At 43.3% G+C, this 24609-nt stretch overlaps 1 protein-coding gene across 3 annotated transcripts in view; it reads right to left on the bottom strand.

Annotated features, from left to right (window-relative positions):
* Positions 1 to 21773, bottom strand: part of NPL (N-acetylneuraminate pyruvate lyase) — a 36359-nt gene extending 14586 nt beyond the window's left edge. For all 3 annotated transcript variants that reach the window (XM_059903996.1, XM_059904003.1, XM_059904014.1), the window contains exons 1-5: positions 21686 to 21773; positions 17604 to 17688; positions 8029 to 8102; positions 6805 to 6892; positions 3612 to 3669 (exon numbers count right to left, since the gene is read on the bottom strand). In XM_059903996.1, the coding sequence (XP_059759979.1) occupies positions 3612 to 3669; positions 6805 to 6892; positions 8029 to 8102; positions 17604 to 17671 (288 nt within the window). In that variant the 5' untranslated portion in view covers positions 17672 to 17688; positions 21686 to 21773. The remainder of the gene's footprint in view (positions 1 to 3611; positions 3670 to 6804; positions 6893 to 8028; positions 8103 to 17603; positions 17689 to 21685) is intronic.
* Between the last annotated feature and the right edge of the window lie 2836 nt (positions 21774 to 24609).

The raw sequence follows: 24609 nt of genomic DNA, 5'->3' as shown, positions 1-24609 counted from the left end.
AAGCCCTCGCACAGAAACGAAGACCCAACACAGCCATAAATAAACAAATACTTTTAAAAAAAAAAGTAAAAGTCTACTAATAAAAAAAAAAAAAAAAAAGAAGAACAAATCAAGTATACAAAGGATAAATCAAGTTTCCAAGTTCTAATTCTAGGCTTACTAAGCAATCATCTAGTAACGTCTTCCCTAGTGGCTTGCCTAAGAGTGTTGAATTGCGGTTTTGCAAGTATACAGTATACATTCCATTTCTAAATTCAATTAATAGGAAACAGAATCAAACAAAACCCACAAGAAGATGTTGGGGTTAGATCAAGTCACTGTGCTCTTTGGAATTAGAATATCTAAATTCTGAGGACATGGTTATGTGGACAAAGAATGTCCCTGCCATTTCAGTAAACAGAGGATGCTTCGGCCAAACAGCCATCAGCCACTGCAGGCACCAGGTCGGTGCGACCTAAGGGGAACTCAGGATGGAGAAAAACATGCATATCAAAGGAATGGTTTCAATAAGCCCGATCTCTTGCCCTTTCCCATACAAGAAAACACTAAAATCATTAACTTGAGATGCATGTTTTTGTGATTAGCAATAATCTTTTGATGTTCAACTACATTTTTTTTTTTCCAGCCAAAAACTCCTACACATCCAGGCTCCTCCCTTACCTCTTTGGAACAGTCCCTCAGAGCTCACTGAGTGGCTGTATCCCAGGCTTAAGTCCTCAGTAAGTCTGCTGAATAAAACATAATTCTCAACTTTTAGGTTGTACATTTTTTTTCAGTCGACAGTCCAGGCTACAACATCTTTGTGTTTTCTTTTCTTACTTGATTCACAAAGACCTCAAAACCACCACGTGGTTTACTTTTCTGCTAGCAACTTTAACTCCTTCCTCCCTCGCCACAATATTACTCCACCTAACCTGCTCACCTCTAAACCCAGAGCAATCCAGTCTTTGCGTTCTTGTTCCTACGTTCTGGTTGAAGAGTGTACCTAGAAGAAAATCTCCACACCTGTGTGGAGTGGTGGTATGACAAATTTATGACTTACAACTTTGGTTGGTTTTTAGTACCACTGGGGCAATCCTTTTAAAAAAATTCATTACTTTTAAATTTATTTTTCAAAATTGTGACCAAGAAAAACACAACATCGGGAGTTCCCTGGGGGCCTAGTGGTTAGGATTCCGGGCTTTCACTGCCGTGGCCTGGGTTCAGTCCCTGGTCGGGGAACTGAGATCCCGCAAGCCATGTGGTGCGGCCAAAAAATAAAAATTGAAAAAAAAAATCACCATCTTAGCCATTTTTAAGTGTACAGTTCACTGCTGTTAAGTATATTCACATTGTTGTGAAACAGATCTCCAGAACTTTTTCATCTTGCAGATCTGAAAGTTTTGGAAGGAGCTGTCAGCAGGAACTCCACTTTATACTTTAGGGCTCCATCCTGTTAAACTGTGAACTGTGCTGACCCCGCTGACTTAAAAAAAAAAAAGAAGAAGCTATCTGTTGAGAAAGGCATCCTGCGGAACTGTGCAGAAGTGTGCCTTTACTGATAACAAGTGAAACGCACTTGATGAGTCAATAAATTGTAACAGGAAAAAAAAAAAGAATACATACCTTCCAGTCACAACTCTTTGCAAAAATCTTTTGGAAACTAAGTGTGCTTCTCTGTTTTCCTTTAAAAACTCCTGCCTTTTGTTTCCCAGAGGGGACACTGTTCTGGTGGCTGCTGGAATCTGTGTTCCCTGAATTGTAATTCTAAGACTCCAAATAACCATAAATTTGTTTTCTATGGCTGTGAGTCTGTTTCTCCTTTGTAAATAAGTTCATTTGTATCATTTTTTTAGATTCCACATATAAGTGATATCATATGGTATTTGTCTTTCTCTGCCTGACTTACTTCACTTAGTATGATATTCTCTAGGTCCACCCATGCTGAATTAACAGATACACACTACTTTATATAAAATAAACAACAAGGACTTACTATACAGCACAGAGAACTATATTCAATATCTTGTAATAACCTATAATGGAAAAGAATCTGAAAACGAAAAAGAATCTGAAAACGAATATATATATACATATATATATATATATATATATATATATATACACACACATATCTGATCCTGCAAAAGAGAAAACACTGTTGCATCACTTGAAGTTTATAGTAACACAAAGGGCTGCACTATTGTGCTTTACGCTGGTTTTAATAGTTAGCTAATATCTAATCTCAATCTCGGCGACTTCCCTGGCGGTGCAGTGATTAAGAATCCACCTGCCAATGCAGGGGACATGGGGACGATCCCTCGTCTGGGAAGATCCCACACGCCCCGGAGCAACTAAGCCCATGCGCCACAACTCTTGAGCCTGTGCTCTAGAGTCCACGAGCCACAACTACTGAAGCCTGCGCACCTACAGCCCGTGCTCCGCAACAAGAGAAGCCACCACAACGAGAAGCCCATGCACAGCAGCAAAGAGTAGCCCCCGCTCGCCACAACTAGAGAAAGCCCACGAAGCAACGAAGACCCAACGCAGCCAAAAAAAAAAAAAAAAATCTCAGTCTCAAGACTACTAAATTCTACAGTGGTCTACTAAAAATTAATCTAATCAGGGATTTAAAAAAATGTCCAGGGAATAAAATTTAAGGTTCAACCAAGCAATAGAATTTTGAAGGCAATAACTGCTTAATCTATATATCTATATATCTGTATCTATATACATATATATCAAAATAAAAATGAATCACTGCTGTACACCAGAAACTAACACAACACTGTAAATCAACTATACTTCAATTTTTTAAAAAAGACCCCAAATAAATGCATTTCTTTGTTTTACAGCCTGCTTCTTTTTCGCAGACAACAAACTCTATACCCATTAAACAACTCTTCTTTCCCTCTCCCCCTAGTCCCTAGCGGGACTAACTCTAATTCTGTTTTTATGAATTTGACTACTTTAGATACCTCATAGTATAAGAATATAGTATTTGTCTTTTAGTGACTGGCTTACTTCACTTAACATAATGTTCTCAAGGAGATTCATCCCTATTGTAGCATGTGACAAGATGGATTTGCTTCCTTAAGGCTGAATAACATTCCATTGTATGTATATACCACCCTTTCTTTATCCATTCATCTGTCCATGGGCATTTGGGTTGCTTAGACCTCATGAATAGTGCTGCTATAAACATGGGTGGGGACAATCTTTTTCTGTTTAAGTTTTCTCTTCCGTTCTCCAGGCAGCGATTCTCAGTTTTTACCACTTCTCATTTCTGAACCCCATGTCCATCTCCTTTATGCCCAGCAGATGGCCTTGCCTTTTACTTCCTAGAGAAAACTTAGGTTGGCTCAAGTTCTGTTCCTTACCTGCAAACTAGGTAGCTCTATACCCATCCTTACTTTGTCCAAAAGAAGAGGTGCCTCTGTCTCCTATTCAACGCTCTGCTACAGCAGTTATCACCTTGGGCTACTCTTTATGGCTCTGTGTCGGCTTCCCCGCAGTCCTACACCTTATACTCTCCAGCATCCAATATTTAGCAAAAATGATATTGATTTTAACTCCAGCATGAAGATGGAGGTCCCTCAAGTGGTCTCTCCCAGAGGGACCCACATACATACCAGTTCTTGTGACTCCTTCAAGCTCAGTGCTCCCACATGAATTACTATCTGATCCAACCTGCAAAAGAGAAAACACTGTTGCATCACTTGAAGTTCATAGTAACACGGAAGAGCTGTGCTACCTTGGTTTGTGCTGGTTTTAGCAATTAGCTAATATCTGACTAATCTCAATCTCAAGACTACTGAATTCTACAGTGGTATACTTAAAATTAATCTAATCAGGGATTTAAAAAACATGTCCAGGGAATAAAATTTAAGGTTCAACTAAGCAATAGGATTTTTTTTTTAACATCTTTATTGGGGTATAATTGCTTTACAATGTTGTGTTAGTTTCTGCTGTATATAAGCAATAGGATTTTGAAAGCAATAACTGGTTAATCAATCAATACTCAAGTACCTTACTTTGACTATGCCTTGTTAGAGATGCTGCATTTGATGGTGACCATGTGCATGAAGATAGGTGTAAAGCTGAGATACTTTTGGTTGGAGATAAAAATAAAGAGGTTCCTCAAAGAGTACAACCAGGAACCAGCCATATGAGAAAGGAATTCACTGTGAAAAGTTTTTTCCTATCTCTTATGTCCTCAGAATTTGGCCACGAGTGAGGTTTTCTCTGAGACCTCAGTGTTCATCTTTGGAGGTGCTCCACGGGGCCACGTGGGAAGAGGCCACACTTAGACTGGTTTGCTGAGGGTAGGATCAATAAAACTCAGCTGTGAATGCAGTCATACTGGCGAGTCTTCCAGGGACTCGGAGTGACACACATGCTGCCCTCATGGGATGGAGACACCACATCCCCGTTAAGGCCCGAGCACTGAGTCCTCCTGTGATTCTTGACTTGTTCTGGCTTCGGTAAAATGGGACCTAGCTGGGAAGCGCTACGATCAGGTCTGCATTTGTTAAGGATAACAGAAGACTTCTGAAAGGAGAAAAGGTGGCTGGCTGGTCTGCTTTACCCTCACCAGCAGCTTTATTGCATGACCTCCTTAAACCTTTCACTACCCCTGTCTCCTGGCTTAGGTTAAAACAATCATGCATCCCCTCCTCCTCTCCACCCGGCTGCTGGGTCTGTGGCTTTAGTACAAACTCGTGATTTCCCAATTCAGGAGGACGAGGCCACCAAAAGCCTTCTGGTCCCCATGACTTACTTTCCTCTCCAAGTCACTGCAGCGGCTGCTCCAAATCTTGCCTTTTCTCCCCAAGCTCTAAATTCCACCCAAACCCTTGTTCTTGGCAGATGTCCTCGCTTCCAAGACACCAAAGATAAAGATTCTTCCACACACAGACTCCCTCCCTTCACCTCCTCCTCACCTCTGTGCTTAGCTGTGTTACCTTCTATTCTATGCGTTCCTCCCAGCTTCTTAGCTGTCTCCTAAAGCTACTCTGCTTACGTTTGGGTTTATTTCAAGCCCCCGCCGAGACCTGCCATCAAAGGCATCGGTTCTCCACTCTCTTTAATCTCTTCTCCAATGGCACTGTCCTTTCAGCGAGGAAACGTGCTCATTACTTCCCTGCTTTAAGAGAAAAAAACTACCCTTCTTTTAATCTTGCTTCCTCTGCTCTAATCCATGATTCCTTCTCTCCTTCTCCTCAGCAGCAAATTTTTGTGTGAGAATAAGCTACCTTCACTGGTTCCCCTGCCATGTGTCTGCTGCATTCTAACCTCACTGCAGCTGCTTCTGTGACAATGACCCGACTGGTTCTGCTCTCTCTGAGGTTAGCTGGTCATTTCCTACTTTCTCAATCCTACTGACTCTCACAGCATCTAATACTTATTATAACAAATGTTATAATGAACACAGCATCCACTGCAAATAATTACAGTGAATTCTTATATAATACTTAGTAATATATGTGTGGCACTGCTTGAATCCTCACCACCGCCTCACAAGATAGGTACTATTAGTATTCCTATTTTACAGACAAAGCACAGGACATTTAAGACCTGCCTGAGTTCACAGAGCTACTTAGAGGCAGACTCAGGACCCAACTCAGGCAGTCCGGCTCTCCAGGCCCTGCTCTTAATTTCCACGCTCCCCTGACGATCTCTGAAGCCATCCTTCCTTCCATGACAGGATTCGCTCCTCACCTCCCTCTGACCCTTCTGAGGGTTTTCTGTCTGTGCCCACTTCACTATCCCTCCCGGTTCTGGTGCTTTTCTTGATGTTTACCCTTAGCCTTTTTCTTTCCTCACTCTGCCCGTGGTCTTTAATCTTTTGGGGCCCAGGATCTGACTGAAAATCAGCTGAAAACTGAAGGTCACCAGAAAGTGCATACGTGAACACGCATTCACATTTGGCGTATAATTTCAGAGTATCCAAGTTGCTCTAAAGCCATTTAAGGGTCCCCAAAGTGGGCAGGGGCTTTGCACTGACAACCTCTGCTCCAGGCTCACTTGAGACTTACCTCCAATCTTTGCCTCCACCTAAGGCACCGTCAATCACCCTTCTCTGATCCCTGTTTACACTATTTATCGGAAGGATCAGTGTTAGTTTTCATGGTCTGACATCTCCATTGGATGGTAAGCAACCTGAGGGCAGAGATCCTGTTTTATATCTCCAGTGCCAGCGCACTGCATAACACACGATGCATAACAGGGCAGAACAGACCACAAATCAAGCTTGGTTAATTGCCGTGCTTATTGAATGGATGCTGTCCTATTTGTTTCACCGTGGCACAAATTGAGTGTTATAACCAAATACATTAACTCACTGAAGTTTAGAGGGTGCAGAAAGCTCCCTAAGACTACAAGAGGAAGCACCACAAAGAGCATGCTGAGTCACACGCAGAGAGACCTGTAAGGAGGCAACAGGCTGACATAACCACCAGGAGCCACCCTGCGACCGGAAGGAGTAGGAGCTGCTCAGCAGAAGGGCCAGGAGCTCAGCAGCCAGTCACCAGGGCCCTCCTCCACATCCCTTCAGGCCCAGGACAGGGAACCGGAGGGACTGGCCTGGTAGATAACACAAGAGGCAGTTTCCAGTTTCCCGACGGGATCTCTGAGAGCCGGCTGCGTCTGGCTGCCCTTCCACACGGAAAGGAAGGGCGCTCCTCTGCCTCAGCTCCTCTTCCCACAAGCTGACCTCAGGCCTGACATGTGGTCGGAGAGCGGGGAGGCTGCGTCATCTGGGGTATAGCTGTGGTCTACGCAGCTCTTGCAGACGCGTGTGTTTATCTTGATGGAGCCACTCACTTGTTCCTCCCTTCTGTCACCCACTCCTCCGCGACCCGGCAGCGCTCTGAGATGCTCAGGGACAGGCCTTCTCCGGTCGTGCCATTCACTGTTCCAAACAGAGAGTCAGTCAGTGGGACCAACCGATACCTTTCGTTCTTCCAGCACCAACGCTGGCAGTGCAGGGGCAGAAATCCCTGCTCAAGAGGAAGGGACACGGAGAAACACCAGAGGACAGAATCTGGGTGGGTGGGGTGATGCCATGTTTCCATTTCCACCTCAGACTCAGCCTTTTTTCCATCCTCACCTCGTCAAAAGGAGTGGGAACGTTAAGTATGACTTGTATTTACAAATCTCATTGTTTTCAGGGATAGAGAGTATTTTAAATGGAGACACAGGTAACTGCCCATGTTTCAGGCAAATCTCCGAGCACACCAGCCAGTTCTACATTTGGGCTTGAATGGCAGGAAAACCAATACCATTCAGTACTGGGATGTCAAGGTGGTCATAAGTGGCAGTTACTTATGAAGACAATGGTGTGTACTACAGATCTAAAACGACCTCTGTCTATAGACCTGGGTCCCCGGACTCTTTAATCAATAGAAATTGATAAGAGGCCAGATGAGAATTCAGGCAAGGCTTTACTGAGGCTCCTGCTGCGGCATGAGGGAGGGAGAACAAGAAAGAGGTGTCTTTGCTCGCTCCCCAAGGTGGCGAGCTGGTTCCTTAAAAGGGGTAACAACAGGGGCGGGTCTGTGGGTTGGGCAGGAGGCGTAGCTTAGGTGGTCTACCCACCCCCTCGGTGCTGCTGGGTGCAGGGGTCCTGCGCGGTACCCTGCATGCTCCCAGTACCTTAGAAGTGGCAGTTGGCTTGTGGCCTTTTTGAATCTTATTGTTCATAATTGCCCCCACTGCTCATGTGTGTAGTGATTTTTACTCCCTAATAGTTTCTTTGTAGTCTCTTGCTCTCAGAGACGTTTGTTCAGGCGTAAGCACTCCGGTAAAGGGTCCCAGGTCCCAGCCTATCTCAGGTACGCTACCAAATTATATAATCTCTTGATCATCTTTTAGGTCTAAAATTGATGAGACTAAAAATCCACAAATTTTACATGGCTTAGCCAGGCTCAACCATAACCTGTGACACAATAACACTGTGACCTCCTAGCTAGTAACCTGGTGACAGCTACTTTCTAAGGACTGAGCTAGAGATGTGTAGAGATATGTATATCTCTAAAGATGACTTACCAAAGATATTCTTCACTCCCTGTTCTTCTACAAGATAATCCACATACCGACCAATGACTGAGAAGTTGATTTCTCTGAAAGACATAAAGAAAAAAAATTAGAAAAAAAATGCGTATTTATTCTTTTCTAGATTATTCAATTCATCCCCACAATTATAAACTGCTCTCTCTTGTTAATAGTTATTCAAATCCACCTAACCAGTCTGAAATTCTTAGCCTGCTCTGAATAATGCTTGGGTTTTTTTCTTCCCTTGAGTCTGGTGGTTTCTCTACTCAGCCATATGTGCCTCACTTATGTGAGAAAAGCACTATTAGTTATCCACAAAGGTTTTATGTTTAAACTTCATCACAAGTAATACTTAAAAAGTAGTTAATTATCTTTTGCCCTTTGGGGGCGGAGTGATGGCTGGGGGCATGGTTAAACGAGAACTTAACATTTTCCATGTGGCAAGAAGCAATCATTTCTTAGGCTTACAAAATAAGAAAATTCAAACTTAGTAATTTAAGAATTTTAGCACTTAATATTTGTCACAATAAATGAAGGCTTAAAGTCATTTATACGTGTTAGTGTTAAACTGAAGAGGGATAACAGTTGAAAAGGAACTTTGTCATCACTTTGCCTTTCAAAGTGTTATCTGCGGAACAGCAGTATCAGCAACTGGGGGAATTGTTGCAAATGAAGAGTCCCAGGCCGCACACAGTTCTCCTGGTCAGAATCTGCACTGTAACAAGATATCCACGTGATCTGCATGCACTTTGCCGTTTGAAGAGTACTGACCTTGCAAAGATCTGATGCTTAAAATCATACTGAGTTTAAAAACCTAGAAACTGACTCACAGATCAGGTAAAGTGACCTGTTCTCAATCAAAATACAGGTGGGGGGGACTTCCCTGGTGGCGCTGTGGTTAAGAATCCGCCTGCCAATGCAGGGGACACAGGTTCGATCCCTGGTCCAGGAAGATCCCACATGCCGCGAAGCCACTAAGTCCATGTGCCACAACTACTGAGCCTGTGCTCTAGAGCCCGTGAGCCACAACTACTGAAGCCCGCGTGCCTAGAGCCCGTGCTCCGCAACAAGAGAAGCCACCGCAATGAGAAGCCCGTGCACCGCAACGAAGAGTAGTCCCCGCTCGCCACAACTAGAGAAAGCCTGCGCGCAGCAACGAAGACTCAACGCAGCCAAAAATAAATAAATTAAAAAAAAATTTATAAAAAAAAAATACAGGTGGGGAGGATGGAGGATGGAGAAGGAAAATACAAAGGAAAATGGTGGGGCAAGTGTGTGTTAAATGTTGCAGAATGCATGGTTGCCGAGAACACTAAGTACTAGTTGGCTAGTACTTCTGCATTTTCGTCAGCGGGGCCAGAGAATCCTAATGTAAGTTTAACCTTATTAACATTCTTTTCATCTTTACTTGTATTCCTTAAAAAACAAAATGGAACCAAAATATCTGATGTATATAGAAAACAAAGACATCAAAGTGTATATGTCAAAGGGAATAGGAACAATAGAGATAAAAACAAAGAATGGATAGGCAACCACTGCCCACAAACCTCAAAAGACAACTAGTCCAAGCTGCCACTTGGGAAAAGGTAGGTTTTAATGTAGTTAAAAGGCCTGCAAGGGGAGCAAACTCTCTCCCCAACGGCTCATGCCTGAAATATCATAACACTGCCCCTCCCTGTCCCACTTGCTCAAATGCCAAATCTTTGCTTATCAGTCTCACTGAGCAAGACTCCAAGATGGGGGAGTTAGCTGCCTAGACAATCATCTCAGGACCTTCAGTTAGGTCAGCTTGAGCCACTCAACTTCTTGAAATCTCTCTGCCTCAGATATATCTGACCACTTGGAACCACACCTTTACACCATACTAGCCCCCTGCTGCTTCCATCAGCTCTTCCCCACTTGGGACAAGCCCTGAGATGCAGAAACAATTAGCTGGGGCTTTGTTTGTGTGACACTAACTTTGGTTTTGACCAATGACGTCCATCTACTCGAGCAAGTAACTTTCCAATCACAGATTGGAAACTGGAAATAAAGTCTCTGGGCAATAGCTTGTGTTGGGGTCACAGATTCAAACACAGTGGCTCCTGCACACTTTCACTGAAGTCTTGACACCTTCCCTGTCCCACCCTGGTCACATACTCAGACACTGAGAGCAGGCCTGGCCTTTTCAACAAGGAGGAGCCTGCAGAGCTCCAGATGATTGAGGCCCGGTAGGCACTGTACTCACTTTGATGTGCTTTCTTTTGGTTTAATCTCATGTTTTCTTATTTGGAAAGGGAAGCTAGAGAGCTTGTTTCCATTTCCAGAAGTGCTTAAGGAAGAAATTTAGTCTTTTAGGGTGCATGTGTGTATCCCCAAAGTGGACTCTAAACTCAGCAAGGACCCCCACTACCAAGGGGCCCAGTATCGGCCAGTCCAGCACAAGTGCTCAGCACTGCACCTGGCTTCAATTAAAGGCTCAATCATTATTGCTGTTATTATTCCTCAGTGACAAATTCCTCACACCCTCAGCAAAGTTCATCTCTCTATTATCATGAACATCACTTTGTAAATTGTTTATGCCCACCCTCCAGTCTGGAGCAAGAACTTCCTGAAGGCAAGAACTGTGCCTTTTATACCTTACAATCTCTCATCCGCACCTGGCACAGCACAGACACTCAACAAAGGCTAGTGAAGGAGCCGTGATGCAGGAATTTACAATGATGATGAAACACCCATAATCTCTGCTTTAAAAGCAGATTATCTCCACACTTGCAGGATATGTTTACATTTCACTACCATATTAACTGAGCAAAGAAAATAGCATATATAAATAACTAAAATATTGAGAAAAATACAACAAAGGCTGTGATTGGTTAGAAAGTGTATAGCGGTTCAGCAGGGGACTGATAATTCCACTTAGGGAGGCTGGGAAGGAGACTTCAAGGACGAGGTGGATCTGGAATAAATAGGGTGAAATCCTATGATCCTCTTTCCCTCTGACTGTATTGAGAGCTGCTATTTGTCTGGCCCTACTCTGGTGTCCTCCTTCTAGAGAGCTGGCCACACCCTCAGGCAGATCTAGGCCAGCATGTGAACCCTCCAGCTCCTTCTCCTTCCTCAGAGAACTCCACGCTATTTTATGGCGTCAGTGTAGCAGTGCTTTTGTCTACACTCACCCACTCTCCCCTACTCCTTTAGGCCTTGCTGGATGACAGCTACGATAATTCCACTCAGGTTAGGGGTGCTAATGGGTGATACATCATCTCTTCCTTCAAGAAAGCAGTTTGCTTTTTCTTATAAAATGTCCCTAGCCTATAGGAGTGACACTAATGGTGGAATTCTGGGGCAGTGGCAGAGCCCCCCACAATGTCCTTGGACTTATGGCCTTTTGGAACTACCAAATCTCCTTAGAGAGATCAGAGGTTGAAAAGGGATGGCTCCTATACGTGTTTCGTTTGACTTTCACAACGTTAACATTTCTTTTCATGTTAAAAAAAAACACCTTTGTTTGAAAAGCCAGACAAGGGAAATGCAAATCAAAACCACAATGAGATATCGCCTCACACCTGTCAGAATGGCTATCATCAATAAGAACACAAATGTTGGCAAGGATGTGGAGAAAAAGGAACCCTTGTACACTGTTGGTGGGAATGTAAATTCGCACATCCACTATGGAAAACAGTATGGGGTTTCTCAAAAAAACTAAAAATAGAACTACCATATGACCTAGCAATTCCACTCCTGGGTATATACCTGAAAAAGACAAAAACACTAATTTGAAAAGATGCATGCACCCCAATGTTCATAGCAGCATTATTTACAATTGCCAAGATACGGAAGCAACCTAAGTGTCCATTAACAGATGAATGGATAAAGAAGATGTGGTATATATACGATGGAATACCACTCAACCATAAAAAAGAACGAAATGTTGCCATTTGCAGCAACACAGATGGACTTGGAGGGCATTAGGCTAAGTGAAATAAGTCAGGCAGAGAAAGACAAATACTGTATGATAGCACTTACATGTGGAATCTAAAAAATATAACAAACTAGTGAACATAACCAAAAAAAAAAGAATACTCGCAGATACAGAAAACAAACTAGTGGTTACCGGTTGGAAGAGGGAAGGGGAGAGGGGCAATTTAGGGTTAGGGGATTAAGAGGTACAAACTATTAGGTATAAAATAAGCTATAAGGATACACTGTACAACAAGGGGAATATAGCCAATATTTTATAATAACTATAAATGGAGTATAACCTTTAAAAACTGTAAATCACTATATTGTATACCTGTAACTTAGATAATAAAAAAAATAAAACCCGGATGATCTAACAAGGCCAGGCCCACATTTCCATACAGCACCAACTGGCTGGGAAGAGCAGTGGCTGTCTGCTTTGGAGGCACAGAAGCCCCCCAGGTCACCTCAGAGATTTCAGATACCTGCCTGACTGTAGGTGCGAGGTTTGCAGCCCTTGACAGAAGATGCTCAGGGCTCCAGTCACAAATGGGCCCAGGGAAATCACACAGAGGTGTTACCATATTTGTCACAAAGGCACCCCAAATAGCAGGGCTAGGGTGGCAAGAGGATGATAATTCTCTCTGGGGACTCTGCTCCCTTCCCTATTTTCCCACCCTGCGCTACCTCCCTAGGGTGCCTGGGTTTATGTTCATTATTGCAGGCACTGAACCAGTTATTGCGCAGTCACTACAGAGGGTGGAAAGAATGAGACTCCCCACTGGCTGGCCGTTTGGGGCTCGTTGCTCCTGGAAGGTGAGAGGTGGCATAGGCCAGTTCACTGGGAAAGGTTCCACTGGCTCTCCACCGCCTCATCTCTTCCTTCATGAGCCCTACAAACACCTCTTAGCACCTACGGGGAGAGTGGCCCAGAACCAAACTCCATGCTTGCTGTAGACATTCTCATACTTGTTTTGTAAACGTGAACAGATTTTTAACGCTTTAGTTTTGTTTGGTTTTTTGTTGTTGTTCTTCTTCTTTGGCCATGCCACATGGCATATGGGATCTTAGTTCCCCCACCAGGGATTGAACCTGCGCCCCCTGCATTGGAAGCGCAAAGTCTTAACTATGGGACCACCAGGGAAGTCTTAGCTACGGGACCATCACACTTAACTCCAATGTAATGTCTTAATTTCAGTTCTCATGGGTTCAGATTCTGTCTTAGGACCATGATTTTTTTATAACAGAAGTACTTAACTTTTTTCATATTACAGAAGCTATACATTTTAGAAAGTACACACAATAAAAGAGAAAAAAAAAACCACTCAGGATCTCCCTAGAGATTATTACTCTCATTAGTTTGATATTTTTCTATTCACAAATACACAATATAGTATTTTCTTAAATAAATGTAGTCATATTGTACATAGTACTGTAATATTTTTTTCACTTAGCATTCCAAATTGGATATTTTCCCACATTCTCAGATATTGTTACTATACTGGTTGCACAGCATTTCATTGTATGGAAGAACATAATTAATTTAGCTAAGCCTCTATTCTTGGACATTTAGTTTACTTCCAAACTACGTTAAGAGGGCGGAACATTTATCAAATGATTCTTGCCACAAATTGAGGCCTAGAGTAGGTGAATTGTGAAACCGCATGTAGATTATATCTCTTCTCTTAGCGTATAAGGATAACAGAATTTTTCCGAAGCAGCTTTTCAGAGAAAAATCCCTACTGCTATACATTTCTTCTCCTGGTGCATCACACACGGTGAAAGACTTTCACTTTATTTGAGAACACGAATCAACAGGACAGGTTCTTTTCATAACTGGCATGAGCTGGCATGCGTATCAGAAAATCTGACATTCTGTCTCTTCGCCCATTATATGTATACTTCAGCATTCAAAATCAGATGGAAGTTATGTGCCCTTTTTGGCAAAATAACTACTTGGTTACTTCAAAATTCCTTTGGCAGAGAAGCATGCAGGGACAATAAGTACCCCACCTTGCCAGAGGTAGAAAACATCCTGTTCTGGAAATCTGGGTCATTTAGTCTCCCAGAACAGTTACAAAGACAATAATCTATACAACTCCGAATCCAGCAGGCCAGGCCCTTTCTGACTGGTTGGGTAACAGGCTTGTTACTAGAGGGTGTTGTGAAGATTCCCATGGTGAAGTCAAGGGCATTTGAGGGAGAAAATACAACTTTTTTCTAGACATTTTGGCCAATCTGAAATGGACTTTCTGTTCTAATGACTGTGAATGTACCCAAAGGAAAGTGATTTCTTGAAACAACTAAGGAATGCAAAAGTCTTTCACTCTAGTGTAGAAAAAGATGGGAGTTGGGATGGGTAGAGACAGACCTTCCTTTCCAGCTATGTGTTAATCTTTAGGATCTTGGTTTCATCAACTGCAAAAATAGAGATAACAGCTCTTTCTCACCGAGTTGCTGTCAAGATTTAAGTGGAATATGTCCATTAAAATGCCCAGCATGAAGACTGACACGTAGTCTTTAGCCAATCAGTATTAGCTTCCTTTCCTCATGAAATAACAAAATTATTCACTCATGAAATAACCAAATTTACCACACACTGTGCTAGATGCTGAAGATAAATAAGAAGATAAATAAGATACGTGCTCAGTCCCCATGTATGGTCTGCATAAGGTTAAGCAGCTCATAGCCTGTTGGGAGAGACAGGCATGTAACAAACAGCTATTGTAACAATTATCATAAATAATTGTGATGTAATGTGAAAATGTAGGCACAGGATACTATGGGACCACAGAGGAAGGACTCTATACTGCTTTCTATGGAAAGTGGGGAAGAATCATCAGAGGATGGTTTTGATGGATGAATAGATGTATTCAATTGGAGCAGAGAATGGAGAGGGTGATGGTAGAAAAAGGCAGAGGCAACAATGTGTAAAGGCAGAGGGAAGAAAGGGGATGAGGTGTTTGGGGAAATAGAAACGTAGCAGGAAAGGTAGACTGTAAAGGACTTCCTATGTCAGCCCAGGCTCCTGAGCTTTAACCTTCAGACCAGTTCATCCCAGACTTTTATGTGCTAAAGAATCATCCAGGGACACCGTTAAAATGCAGGTTCTGGTTCAGTGGTATGTAGCAGCACCTGAGTTTCTGCATTTCTAGCAAGTTCCTATGTGATGCTGGAGCTAATGCTCCATGGTCTGTACGAGTAGCAAGGCTTAGACAAAAGGGAATTCAGATTCTTAAAGAGTAAATCTAACAAATGATTAGATTTATTTATGAGGACTGGACTACAGTGTGGAGGACAGATTGGAGTTGCAGGTACTCAGGCATTCTTACTTAATGGAGATCACCACAATATCCTTAATAATATTTAACATCAGAGGACTTCAGACTCTTAGCGTTTGAATGGGCCTTAGAGATAATGTGGTTGAACTCTGTCTCTTCATAAAATATGAGAGAATTTACAAGGTGACAAGAGCTCCCCAGGGTCAGACAGCTAGTGGTATCAAAGCTGGGGGTCAAGAACCCAGATACTCTAACTAAAATATATTTAACCATGTTTTTGCTGACAACTTCCCCACTCTAGGACATCAACTTATATTCAGAGTTGAATCATTAGAATTATGAAGGAAAAATGTTCAGCCATTCTGAATTACGGAGGCCATGGTTTACTCTAAGAGCCAGGTTAGGAAAACTCCTATGATGTCTGGTCACCAGGCAGAATTTCCAGGTGTTAGATTCCATGTGGCTCTTCTTTCTGTCCTGTCTCTTAGAAACATGTCAGAAATGCAGATTCCCTTGTGGGCAAGTGAGTTAATGGCCACCTGCTATTGGTGGGTGCTCCAAACCTGCTTCATACCTATAGGAATGTTTGGATGGAGCAGAAAGATGGAGAGAAAAGGGAACTAACAAAACTTACATGTCTACTCTGTGCCATGTACTGACACACATTTTGATTTAATTTAAATTCTTACAAGGCCCTTATTAAAAAAATGCATTTTTATTTTTATTTCACACCTTAGGAAAGTGAGGGTCCTAGAAAAGAATTCATGAAAAAAGAGGAAATTGTGTAATGGAGGCAACAGGGCCAGAGGTATTTGGAAAACAGAGAAGGATCCGGAAAAGCAGAGTCATTTCAGTTATATCTAATATGCGTGGGTCCTGGTGTCCCAGGAAAATGGCAGGATAGAGAAAGCACAGTGACACTCTGCAGGTCCCAGATGAACAAACAAGACTTAGAAGAAGCCACTTCTAGGCTAAGAGGGGTCTGATTAAAACGGTTAAAGTAGTATCAACCAGATGTAATGTTTTGAGCTTGCAAACAGGATCTTACTCCATAACAGGAAGTAAATCCTGTCTGCTCACACAATCACATGCCTTCTGTTTTATCTGCCCAACAAGTAGCTGACACATTGAGGAAGCGCTGACTTCAGTCTTTCTTAGGGCTTGTGGAAATGGAGAAGCAACAGAAAAAAAAAATTGCTATTAACCATTGAATAATTTACATGCCATCTCAGCAAGAATTTTATTTAGACCAAGTAAAGATGTGATTTTTCAAGAATCTTAGAAGCCAGAAGTCTTGAACTCCAATGATCTAAGGGAAAACTGTGATATGGTCAACTTTGAATGAGAATGGTAAAAGTCATAAGAAATTTCATCTACTTTAAAGGGGTAGGGTTAAGGTTTACAAAATTCAGTAACAGAAGACCAAAAATGTAAAAGCCTTATTTAAAGATACCTTAAATACCTCATCTTCCGTTTACTTCTTATGCCACAATAGCAATTCAAACTTATTGACCTAAGCACATACTGACCCTGTGCTAAGCACTGTTATATGGATTATCCCATTTTAATACTCATAACTCCATGATGTAGGTATGACTCCATTTAAGTTTTACAGAGGAAGAAAGGAGAAGCTTAAAGAAGCCAGAATTCTGACTGTTTTGGCAAACTGACTCCTCTAACAGGTTAAAACACTTAGATCCAGATGGTGGATAAATCCCCAACTTATTAATGGCAATGTCCAGGGGGGGAGTTATATATTGCTCATGGACGCCCGGGGCACATGACCACTAACTGCTAGTACCAGCAAAGGGACTGCCATAACATTCACTGGAAAATGCTTGCTTGGGTAACAATTTCTCAGCAATCATCTGTTGTTACCTCCCTCTTGCAAGCTCCCCAACATTTAACCAATGTTGAAACGTGACTGTAAGACATGCCTAAGGGGGCCGTCTGGCAGCTATCTTCCCCACTTCCCTCAGGGTAGGACATTTTCATCACGTCCATGGACAGTCTAGAGACAGGATCTAGAGGCCAAAACTCGGTATCAAATCCTGCTAAAATGAGATTCTCCTCACCCAACTCCACTGGCCTTATTTGGGAAGGCCAGGGCTCTGCTGAAATGCAAGGAGAATTTGCTTTGTGGGGCTACAGACACTGGGAGGAAGGCAAGCTGCCATATCTTACCTCGTCTCCTTCTGCACTGTTTGTGATATAGAGACCTCTTCTCTGACTTGGGGTCAGAGACAGTGCAGGGGCAGAAGCTGCAGAGTCTAATCGACCGCTGCTATAGAGACCTTCTGACCATTGGGGTGGAGGGAGATCCCTTTAGTCCCAAACCATAGTTACCCATGCTCAGTCATTGGCGTGATGGTCGCAGCAACAAGACCTTGAAGTTTCTTCTTCGGGGAGGCCATTGAGCTGCTGAAAAAGTCTGGAAAACATACAGCGTAATTCCTCTCCTTCTTCTAGGAATGTCAATTAATGATAAAACTCGGGGGCAAAGTCTGTTCCCACAAAGTTTAGAACTGTGAAAAATGCTTACAAGTATACAAACACACAGAGCAAATGAGAAGAATGTAAAATGTGACAGCTTCATTTTATAGAGGAGGAAACTATATTTTAAAGACAGGAGATTTGGAGACAAGAAGAGCAATGTTCTGGGAAAACACCATTGGAAAGGCCTCCTGTTTTATCTATATGGATGACTGAGGCAATCTGAAACCTCAGAGAGCAGGGGTGAATAACAGCAGAAGAAAGAATATGAACCTAACTCAGCGAGGTCGAATATATAAAAAATTACTTATTGCTCAAGTTGAAATATGGTCAGGAGAAAAGGGACATTCTTATCTCTTTCTATATCTTCATACTGTTAAGCAAGAATCTCCTCTAAAATCAGTACTTAAGTCTTAAGGCTTCAGTGTGATCTACAAGACTATCTTCAGATTTACCTAACTACCCTTTCATATGCTGGTTTTGACCAGTTTTTCCCTGTTTTCCTAGCTCTAGTAAATCGCATCACAAACATTTATTCACTTCTCCCCCACTAGACCAAGCCCCACCCCGGGACAGGAAACAGATTTCATTTGCCTTTGCTTTCTCTGCACTGAGTGCTTTGCTGGACATCTCATGTTCAATTAAAAAGTGATGAATATATGGGTGATTGAATGAGGTGTTCAGACTGTAGCTCGATGATGACTTCCACAGATGGGGAGATCGCTGCTGAAACAGTGAACCTGGCAACACTCATTTGAGGCAAAAGCATCCCTCACCACCTGGCGAGTGTACCTGTCCACAACCAGTGTAAAAAAAAGCCAAGAAGTTGCCCAAAACAGGCAATGAGAGGCAACAGAGCATCCTGGTTAGTAGCCTGCATTCCATAGGTAGACTGCCTGATTCAACCCACAGCTCTGCCACTTAACTAGTTATAGAAGCATTGTTATTTTTTGAGCTGTAGGACATGAAAATTCGAAGCCACAAATGCAAAGTCTAACAATTGAAGAAGAAAATAAAATATAATCAGACAGTATTTGGTGACAATTGTACAAAAGATGTTTGGCTTAGAGAAAATACAAGAGAGGGTATATTATAGTTCTGAGGTCACTGGCACATTTAAAAACACAAATGCCCACTAGCAACTTACATCTTACCCACATAATGTAATACTTATGAACTATCTCATTTTGTTTGTTCTTTATAACTGTTAATCTCATCTCCCCACATAGGAGTATAAACTTCCAGAGTACAGAGATCATTCCTTCTACTTTTTCTGCATCTCCCAAGAGTCCTGGCTCAGGTGAGCCCTTGAAGCTAGAAACAGGGTAGAACAAGGACAAAAACATGAAAGGGTACAGTGTGGCAAAACTTATTGCTTTTGTGAAAGGCCAACGGTGATACCTCCCCTTATAAACAGATACGTCCCTGGTGAGGCTTGCTCCTGAAATTAAGCCCAAATCCTTCAAGTAGCTTTGCTCTGTACTGAAGGGCAATAAAGGGGAACCTTATCAGATATATAGGATACTAGGGTTTCTCTGACTTTTCGTAGTTTGAAGATGAGACTAACTCCTGTTGGAAGTTTTGGAAGAGAAATGTAATCACCTGGCCCATGGGGAAAATGCAAGGCCAATAACACAGGCCCAGTCTACCCCAGAGGAAGGTCTGAGCATCAAATGAGGTTGATGTTGTGCCCGCTGCACATCTTCACCTGGCCTTCCTGCATGCATCTCAACTCGATAGCCCAAAGCAAACCTGCCACCTGGCCTTCTAAACAATTTCTTCCTTTGCTCCTTACAGTAGAGGGGTTAGAGCACCAGCTCTGGAGTCAGACTTCCTGGGCCTGCATCCTGGCTCCATCACTCACCAGCTGCGTGACTTTGGGACTGTTATTTAACCTCTCTGTGCTTCAGTTTCCCCTTCTGTAAATGGGGATAACAAGCATCATATTTCACAGGGTTGTTGAGAGAATTAAATTACTTAATTCTTGCAGAGTGATTAACAGCAGTGCCAGGCACATAGTAAGTACAGGTTCAGTCCCCTCCATGAAGTCTTGTCTGCTGACCACAGGACATTAGCAAGTAGCATTCCTTTATCAGCACACTCTTTCCTGTCATCTCAGCTCCACTGGTACCCTCCTCCCCAACCCTGGCTACTCTTTTCTGTTCAGAGACTAAGTCATTTCAGTTCCAACTGTTATCTTCTTTCCCTGCAATCCTTCTCTCCCACCTTACTGCCCCTCTCCTAACTTACCCTTTGTTACTTCTTATCTAGACCAATGGGCACAACTCCATGTCCAAGGGGCCCGTAGGGACTCAAGAAGGTTCAAGTGATAAGAGTCCAGAGAGCTAGGTTCCACATTAAAAGTCTCCTATATTGAAAAGTACTAGGCTGTACACCCTAGATTTCCACATTCTTGTGCTTTTGGCTGCATTTATTTCATATTTAGAGCAGTTATAAGGATATTCTTAGGATGGTCAAAAGCTTGGACTGGCAGATAGATAGATATAGATATCCATATATCTCAAATTAAGTGCACTTAAATACAGTTTGATTGGTTAAAGATATGGGGCCTGGGAATCACTGTCCTAATCCCAACTCTCTTCTTCAAAATAGTCAGGCTGCCAGAGTAACCTTCCAGTAGCTCAGACATTTCTGATCTTGCTTTTGCCCTGCTGGAAAAAGGCCAATTAACTTCTTCCTGACTTCCACAGGACAAATACCAAATTTCATGGTCTGGGTCTCCATACAGATGTCTTCACACCTGAAGTGCACTAGCCCAACTGGTCCCCACTGCTACCTACCTTGTGCTGGCTTGTCCGGCTCTCCCACCCGGAATGGCAACATCTCCCACTTCAGCTCCTTCAGTATAACCAACTTTCAGAACTCACTTTAAAAACTAGAGAACATTCTCTGATGCCCTAAATGAAAATAACTTCTTACTCTTCAGAATTCCCTCAAACATTTGCTTTTCATTAAAAACTTTACATCAGAGATATTAGCAAGGTAGTTTTGGCTCGTCTAGAGTGTAAGCCATCATGGGGCAAGAACAGCTTCAAAAATCTATCTTTGCACAGAGCAATACACTAAGTAAACAAGCAAAGACTGCTGGCTTTGTAATCTGTGAAACTGCTACAGGAGAGATGGGTTAAAAAAATCACAACAACCGTAACTGAGAATGATCCAGATTTTGTAAATTCGAGTTTTAAATAAAAACTGGGTAACGTGATGCTTTCAAATTCTTCATAGCTTGTATCAAAAACAAATAGAATGTTCTCCAGCCTAAGGCTTAATGTGAATTTAGAATGTTACTACTGAAACACTTGGGCAGGGCCTATTACTCTCGAAGTCTTACACCTTTATCCACAGACAAGAACCCTTAGTGCAAAGAATTCAGGTTGCCTAAGTTAAATTCTCTTAAAAGGGAAAAGTTAAAAAAAAAAAACCTCTGGGGAAGGTGGAGGAGGAGGATGCAGCTCTGGGCATGAGGAATCACTCGAGAGAGAAATATTAATACTTGGAAAGGAAGAAACAAATAGAGAACCTAAACAAACAAACAAAAATGCATAAATACAATTTCCCATCAAATGAAGGGATTGTATCACACTTAATCACTAAACTCTCTTCCCACCAGTGGCTGCCTCTGATCATTTTGAAAAAAGGATCCTTAGGGCCCGGCTCTGTGGTCTGGACAGAATCCAGGGGAGTGGGTCCCTCTGCCCCGTCCGTACAGAGACACTCGCCCGGGCCGGGAAGGTGTCGCGTTCACACTTCCTCTGGCTCCATTTCCCAGCTCCCCTGCCTTGCCCTTTGCGTCCGGCCGTCAGCGCCTCGCCCACCCCCGAGTCCAGTGCCCCGGCCCTCTACCCCCGTTCCCTGACTGTCGGTCAGTCTCCATCCGTCCGTCCGTCAGTCCACGCCTGCGCGGCCCCGCTCACCCACTCGCCGCGGATCCACCTCTGCCGCTCCGCGCGGCGCTCCCAAGCGCGCTCTTTATCGCCGGGGCCGCGCACCACGTGCCCGCCCCGCCCCGGGGCCTTGGGGCTGTAGCGCCGCCCCGCGCCGCCCCGCCCCGCCCCGCGCCGCCCTGCCCCGCGCCGCCCTGCCCCGCGCCGCCCTGCCCCGCGCCGCTCCGCGCCCCAAAGCATTAGGCAAAGGTGGAGTCCCTCTCTCTGCGGGGTCCCCCGGAACACCGGGGCCTGAATGAACGTGGGCGCGCAGTCCCAGCTTTCTGACAGTTGCGAGCATCTGAACTTGCACTTGGGTGTCCGCAGCGCGTGCTCACCCGCGGCGCGGCTCTGCTGCAGCCCCACTTATTCTGCTTGGCCTTTCCTAGCACTTCCGCGTCCTGGGCTCCTTTCCGTCTTAACTTTTCTTCTGTCCACGGCCCTGCAACAACAGGTATTTTGTGGTCCACTTGCAGGAACGTCAAGAGTTTATTTTCTAATAGCAAGTGCTGTGTAAATCAGAAACACAGCCATAAACAAGTCCTCAGCTTTCTCTTGCTGATGTGAATTAACCTCAATTTTCCATAAAAGGCAGTGGCTGATGCTTGTTTCATTTAGAAAAAAATGAATTTCTCAAAGTGCTTTCTGGTTTGCAAAGTGCTTTTATATCCATTAGGATAATTCTTTCATTGCACACAGCACCAGAAATTAATTCATTAATGAATTCGTAAAACAGTTCTGTGTGGTGGGTACTATTTTTTTAATTCATATTTTACAGATGAAGAATTCTCCCATTTTATAGATCAGAAACCGATGTTTAGAGAGTTAAGTGATTTGCCAAAGGCCCTAGAGCCAGTGAGTGGTTGAGCCGTACTTTGATTTCAAGTAGTCTGGGAGCTGTTACTATTAACTGCTATTCTGTTATCCTGCAAAAAAGGAAGGAAGGAAGAAAGAGTCCTAGTTACATCTGTTTGTTTTGTAGTGTTAAGGATATTATATTCCAATGGGACAATGTTAGTATTTTTTTTCAGTCACACTTTAATATATGCAAAATTAAGTATTTCAACACCCCAAAGATATAAGCCATTAGTGTTAATATTGTCAGCCAATAAGCCAGTATTCTGAATATATTTTATATAATATTTTATAAATAAATACATGTTTATATAAATATATAAATGTTTGTATAAATTTGGTAGTACACAGCAGTTTTTTTTTTTTTTTTTTTTTTAATTTATTTATTTATTTATTTATTTTTAGCTGTGTTGGGTCTTCGTTTCTGTGCGAGGGCTTTCTCCAGTTGCGGCAAGCGGGTGCCATTCTTCATCGCGGTGCGCGGGCCTCTCACTATCGCGGCCTCTCTTGTTGCGGAGCACGGGCTCCAGACGCGCAGGCTCAGTAGTTGTGGCTCACGGGCCTAGTCGCTCCGTGGCATGTGGGATCTTCCCAGACCAGGGCTCGAACCCGTGTCCCCTGACATTGGCAGGCAGATTCTCAACCACTGCGCCACCAGGGAAGCCCACACAGCAGTTCTTTATTATAATGTGTTAGGATTTGCTAAGAAGCAGATGCTAAAATGGGAGTTGATGCGCAGGAGATTTTTGGGGAGAGGGAGCAGGAAAAGGCAGGGAGAGCCTTTAGGTTGTCATAGAGGGCTGACACCTGTGGAAGGAGAGATGGAAAGAAAGAGGGGAGGGTAGAAAGAGTCTCATTAGAGTGGGGGGCGGTGCACATCCCAGTATCCACTATCTGCCCTGAAGAAACTCATAGCCTCCACTGTGAATTGTGGGAAAGGCATTTATTTTAAAAAAATATATAGACCTGTGCAAAGATGCTAAGAAATCCTGAGGGGAGAGTCTCAGTGGGCTAGTTGAGTGGGTGTGTGTTTATGTGTAAGTGTGTGCATGATGAGGCAAGAGAGTGTTTCAGGAAAGTCTTCCTGGGGGGGGGGAGGTGACACCTGAGTTAAGTCTTAGACAATTGAGTAAGCCTTAGAAGAAGGGAGAGACAACAAAAGGCTCACTGCTGGCTTAAAGTCCTCTGACACTTTTCTGATGAGTGGCAAGGGCTCTGTGACATTTCATCTCTTGTTATCCAGTATTATTTAATCACCTTTATTAACTTTTCATGCTTTTGTTTCCTGCCCCCTCACACCACTGTGAGGTGCTCCAAGCAGGCACCGGGTCCTATTTCTTTGTTTTTCCCACAGTGCAGAGAGCACAGCGTCTGTCCACCTGCAGGCCAGAAGTGTGGGGTTTGGAGGCATTGACTCCCTTCAACTCTCCTTTGTTTTTTTAGAAATATTGGGGTTCCACATCATATTTTGTTCACTCTAACTCAGGTTTGAAACTCGGTGATGTAGAGGAAAGAGCTTGGGGGATATAGAGCACTGTAATTGATCAGATTGGCCACATGTTCCATCCTTGGAGCGGGATGTGGAGCCCCATCACAAGGCACCTGAACTGGGGTGAAGGGTGGTTTCCCAGAAAGGTTGCCCTCACCTTCTTGTGAGGTTGCTGAAAGGTTCTAGAACCAATCTGAATGTATATGTGTCAGGGAGGGGGTTTTCCCACACTAACAAGGAGCAGTTCCCTGACACCAGTTGGGTATCCTGTAATTTAACTCACTTCTTACACTGTTTACCCAGAGCATCAGATTCCACAAGGGTTCAGTCCTCCCCTCCACTTCAGCTGCCACTTTAGACCCGGGTTGTTACCTGTGCTTCTGACCAACTGGCTGTAAATCAGAGGTTCCCATGACCCCCTCCTTGGGTTGGATTAATTTGCTAGAGGGGCTCATAGAACTCAGAGAAACATTTTCCTTACTAAATCACCGCTTTATTATAAAAAGCATACAACTCAGGCACAGCCAGTTGGAAGAGATGCATAGGGCAAGGCATGGGGAAAAGTTGAGAT

This window comes from Balaenoptera ricei, chromosome 1 (assembly GCF_028023285.1).
Source record: "Balaenoptera ricei isolate mBalRic1 chromosome 1, mBalRic1.hap2, whole genome shotgun sequence".
In the NCBI taxonomy this organism is placed as follows: Eukaryota; Metazoa; Chordata; class Mammalia; order Artiodactyla; family Balaenopteridae; genus Balaenoptera; species Balaenoptera ricei.
This window is presented reverse-complemented; position numbering and strand designations above follow the sequence as displayed.